This window comes from Montipora foliosa, chromosome 13 (genome assembly GCF_036669935.1).
Source record: "Montipora foliosa isolate CH-2021 chromosome 13, ASM3666993v2, whole genome shotgun sequence".
NCBI classification, from domain to species: Eukaryota; Metazoa; Cnidaria; class Anthozoa; order Scleractinia; family Acroporidae; genus Montipora; species Montipora foliosa.
In genome coordinates, this window is record NC_090881.1 from 26,723,197 (window position 1) to 26,742,722 (window position 19,526).

Consider the following 19,526-nt stretch of genomic DNA (forward strand, 5'->3'; position numbering starts at 1 on the left):
CACATTTTTATCGCTTTTCATATTCTCACGTGTGATTTTACTTATATGCAAAGTTTTATTTATTTGTTTTTTAAACTTGAAAATGATCTCAGCGAGATCGAAACGTAGATTTTTATTGCTAGTTTTTATCTTAAAACGATGTGTTTCGAAGAAACTATTAGCAATTTATGAACGGCCAAAACGTTAACAGTTCAGTGACTCAAACAGAACCTCCTTTTGAAGCCAACAAACGCACCTTCAGTTTATAAAGCAGTATAGATATATCTTACCTTAAGGAGAAGTCAAGAGAGGGAGCACAATTCAATTCAGTAATTGGGAGAACAAGGGTGCTGAACGCATGCGCACAATAGTATTTTCAATTCGGAGCAAACACTTGAAGGTCACAATATTATGCTCGGTTCCAAAAATTTATTCATTCTCATTTGAATGGCTTTGCAATAAATATTTCACAAAATGTTTCTCTCAACTTATTTTAAATCAATTGTATTTAAATTTTTAACACTTGAAAAGACAAGCGCGTGCTATTCGTAATTGTTTAAACATCTTTCCACGTTAATTATCCGCTGCAAATCAAGCCAATGGCAACCTGCAAAGAGACGATTTAAAAAGTCAAATCAAAAACAGTTTTTGAAATTTTAAATGGTGACAGAAGAAAACTTGAGATAAGAGAACAACTTATCACGTTTCTAAAAAAAAAAGTGATTGCATGTCAGGAAGTTCCACACTCGAGGTGAAATCGCCTATCAAGTGTGACAATCAGACTCCTGACAGTTTTTCCACATTTAAGCTTTGTTTTCACTGGGCAAGCACAAGTGCAAGTTAGCGTTAGAGCGCTTATTTCACCGTGAAAACGGGGTTGACGCAAGCTTAAGCAAAAGGATCAAAACTTTTCCTTTTCCTCGTGCTTTCGCTTGCGTCTTGTGAAAAACGAAACGTAGCATAAGCAAAAGGAAATTTGCTACGTCTGTTCAATCAAAGCACTCGTTCCAGATTCCCCGCGTCTAATCATTGGAACAAAATGGCGGATGCCGTGTTTGATTTTGATGCTTATGCCGACGTTGATTTTCACTAACATAAACAACTTAAGCTCGTGCTTGGGCTTGCGTCGCTATTGAAAACCAGGCTTTACTGTTACCTATTATTGAAACAATGTGCAGGACCAATGGATTAAAAGACGGACAAGTGTTCATTTTTAACTGACGTTTAGCTGTCTTTTTTTTTTTTTTTTTTACTTTAACACTTTTCTAGTAAAGTTTTGTCAAAGTTCGGCTACTCATCACAGATTTATGTTGAAAAGTGTTGTACAGTACCGCCGAAGAACTCCTTTGCATCAAAAACCGAAGTCCATATGGTTTTTAGCTGCTTGGAAGATGATATAACACTGTACTGTACTTTGTTTGCCTCGATGCATGTGCAATTCATAGGAATGACACTTGCTATACGATTTTCTTGGTGTATGTTTGAATGCTCAAAGAAATTCTCAACATTTCTCAAGTTGTGTTGAGTGTGACATGATTTAAGTATCGGTGGGAAAGTTTTCACTTGAAGCATAGGATCATCCATCATAGGAAACTGAGTCGCATTTTAAAACTAGGGGAACATTCTCTTGAGACCATTTCGTAAATGGAAAATTTGTTATGTCTGGTATACCTCTTCTTTTGAGACATTCAATTTTTGAAATGAACTGGCGAAATGGCGTTCTACTGTTTTTTTATTTTTTTTTATTTTTCGGAAAAAATGAACGAAATAGTGAGAAACGGTGCGACTTCAATTAGTTCTCAGCTTCTCAAAGTTGATCTCTTTCCCTGCGTGGAAAGGAAAGGAAATGAAGGAAGGTGCTCTTAAAATTACTCTGTAATAGTTATCTCGGTCTTTTGAAATAGAAGTCCTACACGGCTAGCCTTTAAACAAAACGCACCCCTTCTCATTATCTGCAATAACTATTCAGTTTTATATGTAATTTTTCCTTCGAGAAACACGTGCTAGTGGAGAACCTTACTTCATTCTTTAGGCCTAAACCACAATAAGAGCAATACTACGAAAACCACCGATCTGTGGAATGGGCCCGAATCACCGTGTCACTGCCCCGCCCACTTTCGTTGACAATTTTGATGAAAATCCTTTCCCACGGGCTTAAGGTGTACTATAACGACCGCACCAATGGAAAAACACGTTTTCCAAAATATATTATCTCTGTTTTCTCTGGCTATCGTAGAAAAAACTTCCTTCGAAGAAACGTGTGGTGAAGTATCCCCCCTTTCCGATAATGTCTTGTATAATCTTCATTCTCAAGTCTCCTCCGAGAGCTTTTCCACGATTATAGAGCCTTCCATATGCTCTTAGTTCTGCCAATAATTCTTAAGATTTTGAACTATTTATAAGTGAAAGCGAGTGGGGCAGAGACACGTAAATTCGCACCCATTCCACAGATCAGTGGTTTGTGTAGTAAGTTAAACAATAATAATAGTTTCAAAAGAATGTACCCTTGGTTGGTCAGACAATACACCACGTACCTAATTGATTGTGGGTGTTGCTTCTCTAAAGAATATGATAAACAAAGTTGGTGTAACTACCCCCAACATTGCTCCAACACTTTATTTCATCTCTTTGCAACCCATGCTTATCATAGGTCAGTGCAGCGTCAAAAGAAGACCAGCATTCGCCGTAATATTGAACACCAAAGTACTCATAGCCTATATCACGTGCCACAAATGCGCATTGCTGAATAGTTGCGTTCAGGTTGTCCCAGTCCTTAAACGGCCGGAAATTGGCATACAGAGTAGACATCGCACGGTCCGTTGATCTATCTTTATAGCAGCCAACGGCTTCTAATTCGGGTGGTGCATCTATAAAATAATCAAACGTAATCTTACCAAGTATGGCAAAAATGAAAATAATAATTTCAATGCTCTTTTCTTCCATTGTTTGCAAGATTAGCCGATCAAAATTTTAATTCAGGCGGTTTTCAAATTGAGCATTGAGCATTCAGGGATAAATTTCAAGGAGAATCGACAATTGAGCACACAAAGATTGACCTTCACAGCCACGGTGTTTTGAGATAAAAAGATTTTAGACCTCGAACTATGAGAACTTCGTCTCATACTCTATTTGAACAGTGTGACGGTTCCCATCTGTGTTTTGTGATACTTTGTTACTTAATTTAAAAATAGTATGTCTGAATGGATGAAAAGCTACCGAAGCTAGTGAATTATGCCAATCGAGGGCATTCGGCCTCATATCTCCCACTGAGGTAGGCAATTTGATGATTTTGTGGATAGACGAAAACCAGGGTTCTCGGAGGAAAATCCTCGCAGTAGGGCTCCTGAGAACCAATACAAACTCAACTAACTTATAAGGTCACCTCTAGGATTTGAACCTGGGAAGTGGCGGGAGACTGGTGCTGTTTTAAGTGCACCATACCTGTCCCCTCTTAGACAGGCTCTATGGGTTAGTTATTTTTTGAGAATAGAAGATTTAACCGTTCAAAGATGCCGTTCAAGTTTCAAAGGCAGTATTTTTTCCTTAGCTGTTTCGTGTGTGTCGGTCTGGCCGGGCGTTTGGGGCTTCCCAATCTCCCTAATGGAAATTCAGACCAAAAAAAAGAAAGAATTATTGAGGAATATTGTGGAAATTACCGAACGAGTAGACGACACTTGTATCTCCACTACCGATTCCGTTTGAGCACCTTGTTTTCCTGTTAGGAGGCTGATAGAGATAGTATGTTTCTTGCGCGTCTGCTCCTGACATGCATAAACCGTCATGACCAAGCGCAAATACATTGTAGTTCTTTCTGCGGGTCAACTCTTTGCATTGCCTTAAAGCATGAGTTGGGTTGTTTGCTTGTGTAAAGTCACCTAGCGTTTCTGAGAATAGGTCCTCGGGGCTCCTAAAACAGCCTATTTCATACGCTGGAAAAAAAAATCTTTACAAAGTTAAAATTAAAGTGAAAGACATTTTATCGAAACATTATTCGTCACGGCAAAGTGAATCGTTTGACAGTGGAAAGTAGTCCAGACGATTATTCATTCCAGTCGGCCGGAGAGAAACTATCGCATTGTATGAATTTGTACGGAATTGGTAACCATCAGATGACGACCATATTGAAAATTCAATAAGTGCCTCTGTGTTATAACCACCTCAAAACAGAGTGAGTCAGTGCCAAGACATGGATCTCGTGAAACTAGAATTAAGGTAGCACTCTGATTAATCACAACCCGAACTCGAAGAATTGCAACTTGTTGAAAGCGCAGGAAAATGCTCACGTGCTAATTCCGCGCGCATTCTGTTGAAAAAGTGGCGCTAGATTTTCAAGCCAACCCCCGGGCGTAGAAATTGCTTTTTTGACACTCTATGACGTAGTTCGTTACCTGCCAGAAAGTGTGCACGTATCACATCAGCAATTGTACTTAAAGTTTGAAAAATGATTCTGCAATGGACTCTGCCAATTCGACATAGATGGAATCACAAAGTTGACAAAATTCCCAGCAAACATGTTGGCTCATTTGTTCAGCTCTTACCTTGACAAGGGTCTGAAGTATTGTCGGTATTACACGGCTCAGTTCTGGGAAGGGGCCTGGGTTCATATTCGCATTGTATGTCTGCTACGTCCTCTCTTTCGCCCGCTTCATTAGTTGTTAAGCATCTAGATATGGTGGTTCTCTCTCCGGGTAAGCATAATTGCGAGCACTGCGTCGTGAGATAAGATTTCAAAAATAGTGCAATTAAACCAAGGAAACTCTGGCCTCCAAACACACATAGCTAGATGATAACTAATTCTGGTCATATAATGTAATGATAATGAAATATATGCAGTCTCCTAACTGGTTCGGCACCTGGGCCTCTTCTGGCTGTTCTGACACAAGCCCAGCGCTACAGCAAGTGAGGGTGCAGCATATTGTGTATGCTAAACGTGGCAAGAGTTTGCTGAACTGACTCACCTCTGACCAAGTTGTGGTCCATTGGGCTGGGCATTTGATGTCATTACAGCGACGAAACTCAGCTACAGGCTTAAGTGTTGAATTACACAAAGCTCCCGATTCGTCTTTCTTGTACTGCGTGTCATCCACCTTCGCGCGGCAAACAATAGATTTTGATTGGCTACCGTTACCGCATGTCTTGGAGCATGCCTCCCACTCTGAATGCCATCTGTAGTTCATTTTTCAATTTGAACAAAAAAGGAACACAAAAATATTAAAATGAGACACCATAAGTAGACACGATGGCTTGATAAAGTAACTTAATGGTTAATATGTCAGGGTCTCTCTTTGGGCTAGACCACTTAAATTCCATAGAGTCGTAACAAAAGAGCCTACAGTTTTAGCTTAGGAAGTTAAGAATGACATTTTTGCATTTACCACTACAACGTAGTTGAAATTAAAAACTGGTTTCTAATTTTCCCTTGCTCTCAGAAGCAACAGCCTTAAAAAACTAAAACTTAAATCGTCTGTGAAGTCATAGATAGTGCCACAGGTCATGTACTCACCTATATTCGAGGAGCAAAGGGCAAAGTTTGACAGTATCCGGTTTTGATTTTTTGCCACAGCAGTTCTCACTTGCATAGGATTGATATTCTTCACCAGTGTCGTTGTCAGTTCGCATGCAGAATACATCCCGCGTTTGCTGACCTGTGAAATAGTGACATGGCTAATGATAAAGGTGTTGGAAAAGTAGTTCCTTTGTTGCAATATTCATTGTAGCTACTATACAAAGAACTAGTGGTACTTAGCAAAAGGTCTAAGATTTAGATGATGTCGAAAGTACTTTGCAATTGAAGTAATCCTAAACATCTCTCCTTTAGTGTTTGACACGTTTTTTAGCAGTTACAGTGGAGCCGGAATCTTCTCAGTTTTAAAAGAAATTTGATAAAATGATAGTGGAATCGTGGCAGAGACGATGATAACCTTCGAGACAATTCGTCCAATTGTTCATCCTCCAGGTACACGTGAGTGGAAGCGAGGCTACTCCAGCCTCAAGAGGCCTCAGATAATGATATTTTATTCCAACGTTTTGCTCCCATACTTGGACAAACTGAAAAACAATTAAGAAAAGAAGTTGATTTTAGTCATGAAAAATATAGCTTTATAGAGAAGTTGATTTAACACGATTTTTTAAGCAATTTCTCATGATGGTGTGAGACAGCCGGGATTAAGGGTCCTCTTCAATTCCGAAATTTAAAACAACCAATCAGGCAGTTTCGCGAACTTTCTAACGTCCGAGACAAAGGTAGAGACATGTTCATCGTTGGTTTTTCTTATTGCGCATACGTTCTGCGTATCTCGAGATACTCGGATTTCCTATCTGTGATGCATACTAATACAGTACAGGGATATTTTTGCGCGGTTTAAAATTATGCAGAGAAAGTTGATCTTATTAAGTACCATTGGTATCCAAAAAGAAAATTGGGGATAACCATGTATTTTTCAGAGATAATCAAGCTTCAATTTGAGAAAGAACGCCATACATGGCTTTGTATTTTAAAGGTTTTTACAATTATTGTTCATGAATTATCTTTGAAAAATGCGTGGTTACCCCCAATTTTCTTTTTTAATTTCAATAACACTTGTTAAGATCTACATTTCCCGCATAATCATAAACCGCGGCAAAATACCTTTGAATTAGTAGGCACCGTAATTTAATTGGTAAAAAATGTGATGTGAGGAGAAGAATTGGAGTATAAACATGCAGCAGGAAATATCAAACTTTTCTCCCTGTAATATGTGGAGGCTCCAGAGTTAATTTTGGGGCCCCCTTTTTTTTAATTTTCATTAATGACAAGCCAAGTGTAATCTCCAACTTAGGAAATATCTATTCCCCTCTTTGTTGATGACTCTAAGTGCTTTCGCTTAGTCCTTGGACATGGTGATAAGCTAGAGGACGATTTGAATGACTGAGTTTTTCAAATGGTCTTGTACCTGGGGAATAAAATTTAATATCCCATATTGTAAGGTCCTGAGGATGGCTCGTATCAAGTCGGTACTTGATAGGGATTATTTCCTTCGGGGAATTACGTTATAGCAGGTGAATGTGAAGAAGAATCTTGGTGTCCTCTGTTTTAGGCCTAGTTCAGATTTAGGCCTAGTTCAGATTCATTGGATTCTTATTTGAATGTAATGTATGTGGAACTTTAATTACATTAAATTCAATTTCAAATAAAATGAGTTGTAAGGATGAGCGAAAAATGAAAGAAAAGTGCATGAGGGGCTAAAAGATGGATGAAAATTAATTAGAGTGGTAAGTTAGGAGAGGGTAGAGATTGGTGAAATAGGCGGGAAAAGATCGGAAGGTAAAGAGGGCAAAATTAAGAGAAAATGAGAGAAAAGAGAGGCCGGGATGAAAACATCGAAAGGTGTACCGCAGTGCTTTCAGTAAGACCCGGCTCCCGCCGGAGTTCCGGCGGGTACCCTCTTGCAAATCGCCGGCTGTATTTCTGCTTTAATGTGCTCGTATGGAGTCAAATAATTCACCCTATTAAATGGTTATTTATTATTGAAAAGCTATTAAAAACGTTGGAAAAACCCACCAAATAGTTCATTTATACACTACTCTTTGATTTTACCATTGAAAAAGGCACAAGTAGTCGTTTGCGAAAAGCATCATCACTAAAGGTCACACTCCAGCGCACATTACATGATGTTAAGAAGACTCGTTTTCATGCTACCTCTTAAACAAAGCGAACCGACATCGCGGTCGAATCGAAAGAAGGAGTATTAATTGAAAAATCGTTAAGAAATCGCGGGATAAGTTTTCGTAGTCGTCGAACCAGTTATGCATCTTCAGTTCCACGATGAAGCAGCAGCAGTCCATGCTGTCGTTTCTTTCTGCTTTTACAAATTAAAAAAGCTCACGAAAGCAATCAGTTAAGTATTTTATAGTGTATAATATACAAGAGATTAGGACACATAATTAACACATTAACCACCTTGAACTATATGAAATACTTTCAGGCGTTAAAAGTAATGGATGCTTGGGTTTTAATATTTTGCCTCAAATCACTGGAAAACGTGTTTCCGAGCTTCCCGATTTCAAAACTGTTCTGGGTGAGCATGCCCCCAGGCCTCCCTAGAACAAAGGGGGCCTTCGGCCCCGTTTATTAACTCCGGCAGGTACTAATTAAAGGGAGAAACTTTCTTCAAATCTTACTGAAAGCACTGGTACCGTATATAAGAATTCCTTCCGCTCCGAAAAAATATCTGATCATCTCTCAGGTGTTTACGTCGCGAGTGCTTTTCTATGCAGGACGAACTATCACTTACCACTATTTTTAGAAGCATGTTGATTGGTCCATCAATTTCAATGCGGTCCGGAAATTTAACGTAATTGATGTAAGTTATTTTGGTTCCAGCAGCGTAGAATACCTTGCCCCACCAGCTGGGAATGGGGATCAGATTTGTTCCATTTTCATCTTGAACTCCTAAGAATGTCAATCAAAAGGTTTATGTTCCTCACTGAACATATACGACTGCCACAATTAAACCCATCAGAAAAGTAAAGGCCGGTTTACACGGTACGATTTGTCGGCCCGCTTTATCAGCCCGACGGCGTCGGAGTGCAAATCTTGCTTGTATTTTGACAGCCGATGAACGACTGATCCATGGAAATAAAAATCCGTCCGATTCAAAAAATCTGTTGCAGTGCAACAGCTTTTTCTAAGTCGGGCCGACACTCTGAAAGAAAGCGCCATGTCAATCAAAGGGTATGTGAGTGGGTGATGCGCAGAAATACTTAACGCTGGTTTTCACTAGCGACGGAGTCGGAGTCGGAGTCGTAAGAGCGCTTATGACCTAGTGAAAATCAAAGATCGTAGTCATAAGCTCGACGGAATCGGAGTCAGAAGAATCAGAACGTTCCCATTTTCTTCCGACTCCGCTTATGACTCCGTCGCTTAAGATCCAGTGAAAACTAGATTGTCGGAGTCGGAAGCAGAAGCGAAAGAACCAACCAATCACAATGCTTGGAATCGAGTATTATGATTGGTATATTCTTCCGTTTCCGCTTGCGACTCCGACAATGCAGCAGTTTTCACAGGATCATAAGCGACTGAGTCATAAGCGGGGTCGGTGTTCTGGTTCCGACTCCGACAGATTGATTTTCACTAGATCGTATCGTTCTGTGCTTCTGATTACGACTCCGACTCCGTCGCTAGTGAAAACCAGCCTTTACAACTTAAGGCGTTCAAAATAGCAGATATTAAAAGGACAACGGGAATATCTTTTGGGGAAAAATTACACGTTTTACACAATTTACACGGTACGATTTATCGGTCCTACAAAACCGGCCAACAAATCGTACCGTGTAAACCGGCCTTAAGGTCCGACTTTCTATTAAAAAGACTTCCCATTCTCAAATTTTTTGAGACAATTTCGTGATGTTACCTTGGTTAAGGATAGAGCTTTGAGATGTCATGCGAAGAGACTTTCCTATATGGATTAAAAGACACCTAAGAATCGAGTGAAACTTTAATTTGTTTTCTGATTTAAGTACTTAGCTGTGCGATCACTTGTCAGTGGCTGTGTATGTATTTTGGCCTCGTTTTTGACTTCTTTTTCACTTTGATTTTATTTTATTCTATAATGTAAGCATTAAACAAACGATCACCTAGCAAATTATAAGTGGCTGTTTTCTCCTCGAACACAACATGAGTACTGCCCACAGGTAGAACAACAATGGTATCCACTGCATGATAACCTGAAAGAGTATGTAAAATTTTAATTTGCCTTTTTTTCAACATGATACTAAGGATTTCTACTTTCAGTTTTCGTTTATTAAGTGAGTGATCATACAATAGTAGTGATAGATCTCAGTTGGGGTTTGTAATATAGAAAGCTGTAGCTGGCTTGTGAAATTCATGTTACAGAATGGTCATATTATTGAATGCGATTAGATCTGCATGTGACCTGCGCACTACGTTTCTATTGGATGTCACTTGTAAATGATTAACAGGATGAACAAATGTCCACTTTATGTCGTAGAAAGGTTTTTCTTACCGTATCTTGAGAGGACTTTGGTGTAATATGAAGCTATCACAGTACACGAGTTTCCGTTACCATCACAAAGTCCGCATCGGTCCCTGAATTTTCCGGACCAAAGCACGTGATCACATCCCACTTCCTGTTAAATGATAAGTGGGGAAGCCCAATGAATCATTATTAAACGTAACAGTTCTAATTACGTCAATTGGATTCTCGGATAGAAGACACCAAGCGCATTCGTATAGGCGTCGACCTCGTGCTTGACTTAACCTTGGTAGAGAAGGTCTTAGGTTTTCGATCAAATGCAAGCAATGGAAACAAATCTACAGGACTTTGAAACATATATTCCTGTATAAATATGGGCCGGATTTAAAAGCTCAGCTCCCCAAGTGGTTGAGCAATCGAAGAACTACATGTAGTTAACAGTTTGACTCGGCACTTATTGAGGCTGATTGATGTTAGGGGAACCAGATCTTTTGGGGGTTATATGTATGCCATTTTCACTTCCTAGGAAATGTTAACGTTTCGATGTGTGTTTCAAAGATAATCTCTGCTGTCTTAGTGGGCACGTAAGGAAATGGAGCAAGCCCTGTTACAATGGTATTCAATAGGACGTAAAACGGCTTGGGCATAAAAGCTTAAATAATATTCTACTGATTTTGAAAGGCTCGACACTAGAGAAAAAGTCAAACTTCAAATCGCTACCATGTAACACCATGTAACACCATGTAACATCATCAAGGCCTACGATCAAGAAGTATCGCTCGTCGATCTGGACCTGAGAAGCATTGTAGATGTCCTTCCAGGATCCCGGGTGGAGTCTCTATATCTTTACAAATTTCGTACCTGGCATTCTCCATCCAGGCAGACGTCATAGACGGAAGCATCCAAACGATTGCAACGGGCTCCGTCCTTGACATTGCCATAGAAACTGTATGTATTTGCTAATTTACAAGCTAGATGGCAAGGATTGGCTCCTAAGTTTGTGTAACAAATAAAAGAACACTGTCAAAATATCATCATCATAATTTTCATTGTTATGCTTATAAGACGGTCTTAATTATTGTCAACAGTTGTTTTCAAAGCTGGCGGCGCAATAAACATGTAACCATAACGCAGACCGAGTAGCTGCGTCCTATGCGAAGAAGGGAATCTTTACGGGCGTAACTGTTTACATGTTGATAACGAGCCAGTTACTTCCCATCAAAAACTAATAAATTCTTTGGTGTCAAAAACGCTAATGAGCCCATAGATTTGTAAAATTTGGAATTTTCAAGGCGTCATATCATTGGTCAGAGATTATCTGGTTTATCGAGTTCAAATTTTCAGAGTAAGCTCATTATGCAATGCACTTTCAATACTTTATTTTCTGCTGACTGATTTGAAAACGATAGCGTTTTGCTAATGAAATAAAAAAACGTGATCATTTGAAAAATCCCCGATAGAGGAGGACAATACAATTTAAGGTTATATTGAGTTGTGAGGTATCCTAATAAAGGTGACCTTTTCGTAACGTTTATTTCAAGTGTATCATACCTTGAACTTGATGAAAGGCGAAATTTTCATCAAATTGCCTACACTGCTGATCACGCATCTCAGTCTGACTTTCTGGACAAGTCACCTGAAAGTTGAAACGAGTGTAAAAAGGGCGTGTTGTCGTATTCTTTGAAAAGCATATCTTAGTATCATATGAGTAACATACACATTTAATTTCTGACATTTTTTCTTCGTCCGTTTCTTCGAATTTTTAACATTTAGTTTTGTAATTGGCTGTGATTATTTTAGATGTATTATAATTCTTTATCACAAGTTTTGGACAGTGTTGAGTTTACCCAGGGTTTTTAATAGTTTTCCAAGTTTCCGGATTTGTTCGAAAAGTATAACGGACACGCCCGCCTTTTTTGAAGAGAGTCTTGCGGCATGCTTCCCCAAGAATATTTCAAGCCCCGTTCCTGAGACTGGAGAGAACACGGATCTTTCTTAAATTCGCAGTAAAATTAACCAAGATTGCCTTTAAAATGGGGCTGTTTAGGAATGATAACAAAAAAAGACCACATGTTATGACGATTTCAAGTTTCATTTGGTTGTCCATCAGTTTACGAGAGGTCAGTGAGTTGGAAAAAAAAAACCTGGAAATGTATGCCATTTTAATCAATGAAAAGCCCACTGAGCCTCCGGCCTGAAGCAAAAACCATGGTCAGTAACCAGTTGATACTTATTTTCCAGGAAAGAAGTGAGAGCCTTTTTCGTCAGTCTCCCGCTAAAACAGAGGATTTTCCTGTTACTTACGTTGGCGTTGCATATTTCCCAAAATGCTTTGGACTCGCCAACACATCCTTCACCGCCATTCTTAGGTCTAAGGAGAACGAAAAGACAGATAAATATGGCCTATTTATGCAAGACGTCCATTCGCCCGTGAACGCATGCAAGGAAAAACTACTTGACAGTAGAACAGTACTCAACTGATCCCTTTCAAGTTAGTATAAAGGAATTACTACTTACTGTGGGTTGGTACAACTTCTGTGTCGATGACGCAAGCCTCCGTCACATGGTGGGGAACACTCAGTGAATTCGGACCATTCACTCCAACCTCCATGGATCTTCGGTAAGCCATTATCAACACATGATCCTCTAATGCACCACTTACAATTGACAATTCAAACGGAAAGTATTTTGTTAAAATGTTGATAATCATAGCTGCTTATTCTTATCTCAAAGAGTAAATCCCGTTGATACCTTTATTTTTTTTTCAGGTTTGTTTGAGACTCAGTATTTATCATTCTGTCTTGAAATTATTAAATATTCGCAGTTCAAATTTATGAAATTTCGTGTATTCTCTATCATTAGAAAACGAGAGTACACAGACGAATTCAAAGTCTGCTACGAAGTTAGCCACAATCCATTGTAGCATTTAACTGATTTTTTTAATAACTCGGAGCAAGGGTATAATGATAAAAAGCTGTCTCATCTCTCTTTACCGCTCCATTGTCTTGTTTAATAATTAACACAAAAGTAGTCTTACTTCAGACGCCAACAACGACATAGCCACTTTTGTGCATAAAATAAGATCTGCATCTTCAGCGTATTCGCAAGACCTTTCCATTTTTCTTCTCTTCACATGCAACAGAAATGTGAATCTCTTGGTAACTAAAACCCAGGTCTTACTTTCCTCTTTCCACAAGCTGTTCCCTCCAGTGGTCTTGATAAACGTGACTTGCATCTATACCCGTCTTGTGTGCAATAAAGAGCTTCACATGAGCCCTAACATTAAACGGAATCGAATGGAGGTAAATAGCATTAAATTCAGTAAACATTAGGTAGGTAAAAAAATCAAAGTTAAAAAATGTCAAAAAGGCAAAAAATGAGGGGTCTCGACGCTTCTCTGTTATCATTATATGGTCAAAAGTCAAAAATAAATTGTAATTCCTTTTCGACTATCCTAACATACCTCCCTCTGAACACATCGACTATACCCAGTCCCATACTGGTTAAGGCACTGTTTGTCCGCGTCCACTAGTTGACCTGGGAGCTTGGTTAGAGTTGATGGAGAAGATGTTGGACGCGTTGGGGATGGTGGATCATCAAGACACCAAGACTCGTTGCTCCTGTAATTTTGATAATAAACATATTGTCATCTCAGACTCGTAAGCCAATTCAAAACGTCTGATCTTAACGACGCATGAGTATTCACCTCTCGTTTCCTTTATGCACGACCTCAGTTCAAATTTCATTCCGCCGACAACATCAAGAGAGTTTGATTGAGGGAGGTAATGGGTTCAGTCGCCCCGTGTCTTGAAACTACTTACGAGAGCTGTTTCTTTGATATGTCAGGGGCGTAGGAGCCTTTAAGCCAGTAAGCCCGGATTTACAAACTTTTGGACATAATTATCCAAACTTTTTTCCCGGTGAATGATTTCTCTTTTGACTTCGCTTTTTTTAGGAAAAGATCAAGAAAGGAAATTTATAAATTTATTTAATCTCGCGTGGTTGTTTTAAAATAAAGCCGAAACTATTTAAATGTGTGTGTACTCATAAATATCATAAAAACTGAGAGAGCCGATCCTTTAGTTTGGACAGAGGTTTACGAGCGGGAGAAGCAGATGGCAGCCGAGTTCGTTATCGAGCCAAGGAGGCCAAGAACCACGGGAAGGCAACGACATAGGGCAAATGTCCAAGGAGCAGCTCTTGAATCCTACTGGCAAAGAGCCGTGTATTTTCCCCTCATCGATCACCTCATACAAAATGCAAGACAGCCTGCTGTCCATTCCTGAGGACAATATCTTGTCCCTTAAAAGCTACGTGCATGCATTCACAAGCGACGTTCGGGATAAGGCGCAATTTTGGAGTTCTTTTTGTTCACTGATTATTTTCAAATTGGACAGCATGAAACTCACTGAGGGGGCTGCCGAAGGATAACGATGCAACAATAAATAAAACTTAAACTTACGATAAGAAGTATTGCAGACCTCGCCTGCTGCACGAAGACCACTCGAGAGACTTTGGTCCCGACGTTTGAACCGATGACATGATGTTTACATAGTTAGGGCACGACTCGCTCCCATCGTGATTGAGATGAAGGCTGTGAAAGGTTAGATATTTTGCATGTAGTTTCTGTTTTCACCCATGCAAGAAGGAACATTTAGTTACGATATTCGTGTTAATTAGTACATTGTACTGATATAGTGCTTTCTCGGGATTTCTTTAGACCTTGCAGTGTGGGTTTTAAAATGAAATATTCAAGTGATGCGCTGGGCAGCAACATACGCACTAAGTTCTGCAGGGAAGCATTGTTCAGAATGGGGGATTTTTTATTTATTTAAGCAACAGCATTTATGTTGTCGGTCAAATCCGGTCTCAGGTTGAATCAGTTTTTACTTAGGTTAAATTGGTGATCCTCATTTTATCTAGGTTGAATGTGCTCTCTACCTTAATTTAAAGCAGCTATCAGCCCCCACAAAGGACTGAAACCACCTATACCTTCATTCAAGCTCCGTCTTACGCATTTCAACACATCTTCTTAATGTTTCGTATCACCTTATCGGTTTCTGTATTCATACACTTATCCATTCAGTCTCAACTTTAGGAACCCTTAGATTCCAGGACGAGAACGAGAACGAGTACGAATTTTGACTGCCAGTTTTTGGCGAGAATACTTACAAATTTTATAACCCGTACGATCAATCTTACTCTTTGTTAGCAGTATACTAATGAGGTTGTTCAGTTATTCTTATTGCTGGTAACTGAGCCTTTTTGCTGATAGAAAAATGCCAAAAAAACCCGTGTTGTTGACTTGTTTTGACAGGACGACGTTTTTGCAAAACCTCGTACCAAAATGACGACGGTACCACGTTTTTCCCCGCAAAATGACGCTGGTTTGCGGGCGCGCGCTGTTGTTTTGTGAGAAAATCTCATACTCGTAGTCATTCTTGTCCTATAATCTAAAGGTCCTTTATACAACATAGTAAGGGAACAAAGACCTGTCCTATGCAATTACCGATACTCGAACTCGCATCTTCCAGATCTCTAGTCCTCTGTTTTCACCAACACACTACAACGACGAAGATGCCCAATCCCACCACAGTTCTTTTCATTATTTGCTTTTGTATAAGTCAATTGATATCCATGTTAAGTGACCAAAAACTAACCCTAACCTGACCCTAATTCGTCTCTAGGCTTAATTTAGGCTCCAAAGAAAGTTTCTTCAGTTTGTCTGAGTGTGTATTCAACCTAGGTAAACTGACGATCACCAATGTAACATATGTAAAAACGGATTCAACCTGACAACCGATTTTACTGGCAAACATTTATACCCAAAACTCGGTATTGTTTGTGAGTGATAACGTAAGCATTCTTTACTTACTTGTGACCAGTTTCGTGTGCAATCAAATAAGCAGTCTGCAATCCATTGTCACCTTGCACATTGACAAGATCTTTACGATAGCAGATATTGCTTAATACCGGTGCAAACGCCTATTAGTAATAAGAGGTTGAATAGGTAAATACAGAAACCCATAAGAGTTGAAACGTGTAACGCGCGTTCACAGCTTCCGAATATTCAGTGCGAACTGATTGGTTGAATGTTTCAGTGCTAAGTACCATATTTGGAAACCCCCCGCTCTTGTTGTTCCAAATATGGTACTTAGCAAATCGAATATTCAGAAGCTTGTTTCTCCCAACACCAAGGGGCCGTTACACGTTTCAACCCTCTGGTAAATACGAATAGAGATACAATCTTTATTTATACACGATATTAAATTCAAAGCTAAAAGCTTGTTTGGTCGTGTACAAAATTAAGGATTAGTGATAAAATAAATGCTAAAAAAAATATTAAAACTACATTCAAGGGAATAAATTAAAATCATTCATAATAAAATAGGCATTTAAAGAATTTAAGAGGACAATTCAAAATATGAAATTCTTAGATCTGTTGTTGATTATTTGCGGGGCTAAAACGTTGAAATTAAAATCGTTAAAAGCCTAACATGTAACGACATTTTTCAAAAAGGATTTCATGTCCGTGTAGTCTAAAATAAAACATTTTGAACGACCTATGGCGTTCCAGAGCACAGCCCCTCTATAGGCAATGGAGTTGACCGTATTTTTGACGAAAAACTCGGAGTTATCAACCCATTCTTCATTTTTTAAACAGATCTGTTGCTGTGGGTTATCAACTGTTCAGCTAAAGCTTGTGGAAGCATACCATAGAAACCTTTGTAAAAAAGCTTAATTATACAAAATTTACATCGATGCTTTAAGGTGTTCCACTTTGGAGTGGAGTATAGAGCTCACCAATTTAAGTATTGTTTAAAGCACCATAGCATTGAAGCCACTTGTAATCCCAAGTGTCTATACATTAAGCGACAATTGCTTAAATTATCCAGACAAATCTCCCTTATACATTATGCTACGTTGAAAATAGTCAGATCCTGTAACCTAACCTTGCAAAAACAATCAATCTTACCTCCGATTGGACCACTGTAGGGAAAAAAAAGAACAGAAAATACGACAAAACTTTAGTAAAATAAAGTGTTGTTATATTGATGCAGTATATGCACTCATTTTATTTGGCGCACGAGGGCCTATTGTGCCATAGCTTGTACGAAGTGGGCATTTGACATATTTCTCGACAAAGCAAAAAACAAACAAATCGGAAAACAGAAAAACAGCAACAATCACGTGGACACCCCCTTACACCAAAACGATATCAACAGTAGTTGTATTACCACCACCTCAGTGTGAGAGGCAGGGTACCCATTGACATATGGTTATATTTTTTATTATTGATCTTGCGTCAAGTGTCAGTCAGTTGTCTTCTCGCCGCAACTCGCTTCGGTTGCTGAGTATTTGGTGTGTAGTGGGGATATGAGATCAAAACAGTACACCGACAACTGAACGCGCAAGTAGCAACACCAACTTGCAATCTCTTTCAAAACTTTGGAATCACCAATGAGCGCCAATGTACCAACCTCCCCAATGTACAAACGCATTTGTGATGTAATGTAATGGTTAACCCTTTCATCTTACCTGCGGATGAGAGATGCAACATCGAATTGCAGTGGATCGGACTGGTTATCTCTGTTATTGGCTCGAGCCCAAGTACCGAGTTTTTGCACTACCTTGACATGTGAAATACGTGAATCGGAAGGGTCTATACCGAGCTAATAAGGAAAAAGAGAGGAGACAAATCTTACAGCCCTGCATTGATTTCCACTGCACTGTACTGTTGCTTTTCTTAAAAGCTAACAGATGAAGGGTTTTAAATTGTGTATTGTGTGTTTTTTAATTTTACGATTGCATATGACCTGTTGACTACATCGGTCCATGTTTATTTAGTTTGATTGAGTAAAAAGCCCAGTTTCTTTTGGCTTCGCTGAGCTACACATGCAGATTTGGTTTAAGTGGACACCGTTTTTTTATCACATGATGCACTTCGTCAATCAGTTTAAAGGGAAATGCTTTTTTATCTACCCGAGCTGATGAAACGAAGAATAATCCAATATTGATAATCTATTGGTAGATAGATAGCCTTTAATTTGGAATTTTAAGTATTTAAAGCTGTGAAGTTTGTAGGGTCGTTTGTGGCTTAATCAGAAGCGATTATATACAAGCGTTTCCGCCAGAAAAAGCGGTCGCGCTCAAAACGCTCGTTCGCATTTGTATGGTGACTTCCTACTTTTACTTGTTGAGTTTATATATATATATATTATATATATATATATATATTTGTTTCCTGCATTTTTCATGTTTTATTACTCGTTTAATGTAATTTAGTGCAATTGGCATAGGATTTCATTAATGGGGCCCGAATCAAATCATACCAGAGAGACGTACATTTCAGGCATCCTACTAAAGATTACGTCGATCGGTGCGAACTTACTTTCCCGGAGATTGTCGATATCTTTTGCCAATGTAATAAAAACCAGGGTTATCATATTGAACTTATTTCTGTATAACTCTTTGTTTGTTTGATAAAAATAAGACGTGATACGACGTAATTGATCCTGATATCACCAGCTGTTCTGTCTGTCCTGAAAAATTGCATTTACCTGTGAAAGTCAACGAACATCAATTAGACAATGATGTGCGTTCATGGAAACAGCTGCCTGAGCAATTGTGTAAATGTTCTTGATTTGTTTTTTTTTTTTTATATATCTTGCCGGATTGTTTGGGATTTCCAGTTTGCTCAATCCTTATATTGACTAGAACACTCGTTAACTTTCCCCTGTCGAAATCAAAAACGGATAACCTAACTCGTTTACCAGTGTATCCTATTGGTTGGCCGGAACCCTGTGAATAATTAATGGAACACAGAGATATGGGGAGTTATTAATTCTTGTTTTAGTATTACCTTTTATCTTGACCGTACAAATACTAGCACTAAGGAGAAGGAATTCTTCCGCCTTTTTCTTCTCCTCCCACATGACTTGCAACTCACTTGGCTCGTCGTGCCAATAATGCCACTGTCCAGATATTTAGATAATCAATCCTGCTTCTCAGTGAGTCAACTGTCGGGGTCCTTTTGTCTCTTATCTGCAAAGTAGAACACATTCAGTTTTATCTTGAAATACGTCGTGTCTATGAGGTTTTGAAATAGTGTTTGTTGAAGCGATATATATGGCTGTTACCATCGAGTCTAAACCTAGTTTGCTTGGGGTTCTCCTACTTGGCAAAATTTGAAGAATCAATTTGATGGTCAACGTTTGTAAACCGCAAAACAACTATTTCAAGGAAGGTTATGTGAACGAGATGACACGACCTAAGTTTATTCTAACGATTCCTCATGAAATCATAGGTAATTCACGTGCTCGTAAGTGTGTATGGTTTCACACTTGGAGCTATATCCTGTTTTAAATTTCGATCCAGAAACACTCAATTACAAACGATGTTTTCCACCAGCTTACTTACCTTTTCGCATGGTTTGGTAAAAGTGAAGCAGAAACCTATATGTTCCATTCAAGGCAGCAGCTCTACACGAAAGCCGAGCTTACGGCTGTACAAAGCCTGGTCAGAAACATATGATATTATGCGCAACATACAGCGTTAGCTGAAAGCAAAGAA

The 19,526-nt window shown here is 39.0% G+C and overlaps 1 protein-coding gene and 1 pseudogene across 1 annotated transcript; both read right to left on the bottom strand.

Annotated features, from left to right (window-relative positions):
• Positions 1-399: 399 nt before the first annotated feature.
• Positions 400-15,928, bottom strand: LOC137982151 (A disintegrin and metalloproteinase with thrombospondin motifs 6-like). The gene is made up of 18 exons (XM_068829215.1): positions 15,829-15,928; positions 14,416-14,547; positions 13,417-13,573; positions 13,134-13,229; positions 12,471-12,610; positions 12,258-12,324; positions 11,505-11,589; positions 10,815-10,945; positions 9,984-10,107; positions 9,595-9,684; positions 8,253-8,410; positions 5,901-6,027; positions 5,483-5,624; positions 4,938-5,145; positions 4,518-4,686; positions 3,636-3,908; positions 2,514-2,846; positions 400-586 (listed from the first exon to the last, which is right to left on the bottom strand). The coding sequence occupies exons 2-17, from the start codon at positions 14,493-14,495 to the stop codon at positions 2,539-2,541; spliced, it is 2,355 nt and encodes a 784-aa protein (XP_068685316.1). The 5' UTR covers positions 14,496-14,547; positions 15,829-15,928; the 3' UTR covers positions 400-586; positions 2,514-2,538.
• LOC137981880 (inositol hexakisphosphate kinase 1-like) overlaps positions 15,825-19,526 on the bottom strand; it is a 10,892-nt pseudogene continuing 7,190 nt past the window's right edge.

Coding starts and splice junctions, on each gene's coding strand:
- LOC137982151 (XM_068829215.1), bottom strand. CDS start 14,495: ATGTCATCGGTTCAAACGTCGGGACCAAAGTCTCTCGAGTGGTCTTCG. Junction 6,028..8,252: donor ACATGCTTCTAAAAATAGTG/GTAAGTGATAGT, acceptor ATTGTTTTTCAG/TTTGTCCAAGTATGGGAGCA. Junction 5,625..5,900: donor TTGGACGAATTGTCTCGAAG/GTTATCATCGTC, acceptor ACTATTTCACAG/GTCAGCAAACGCGGGATGTA.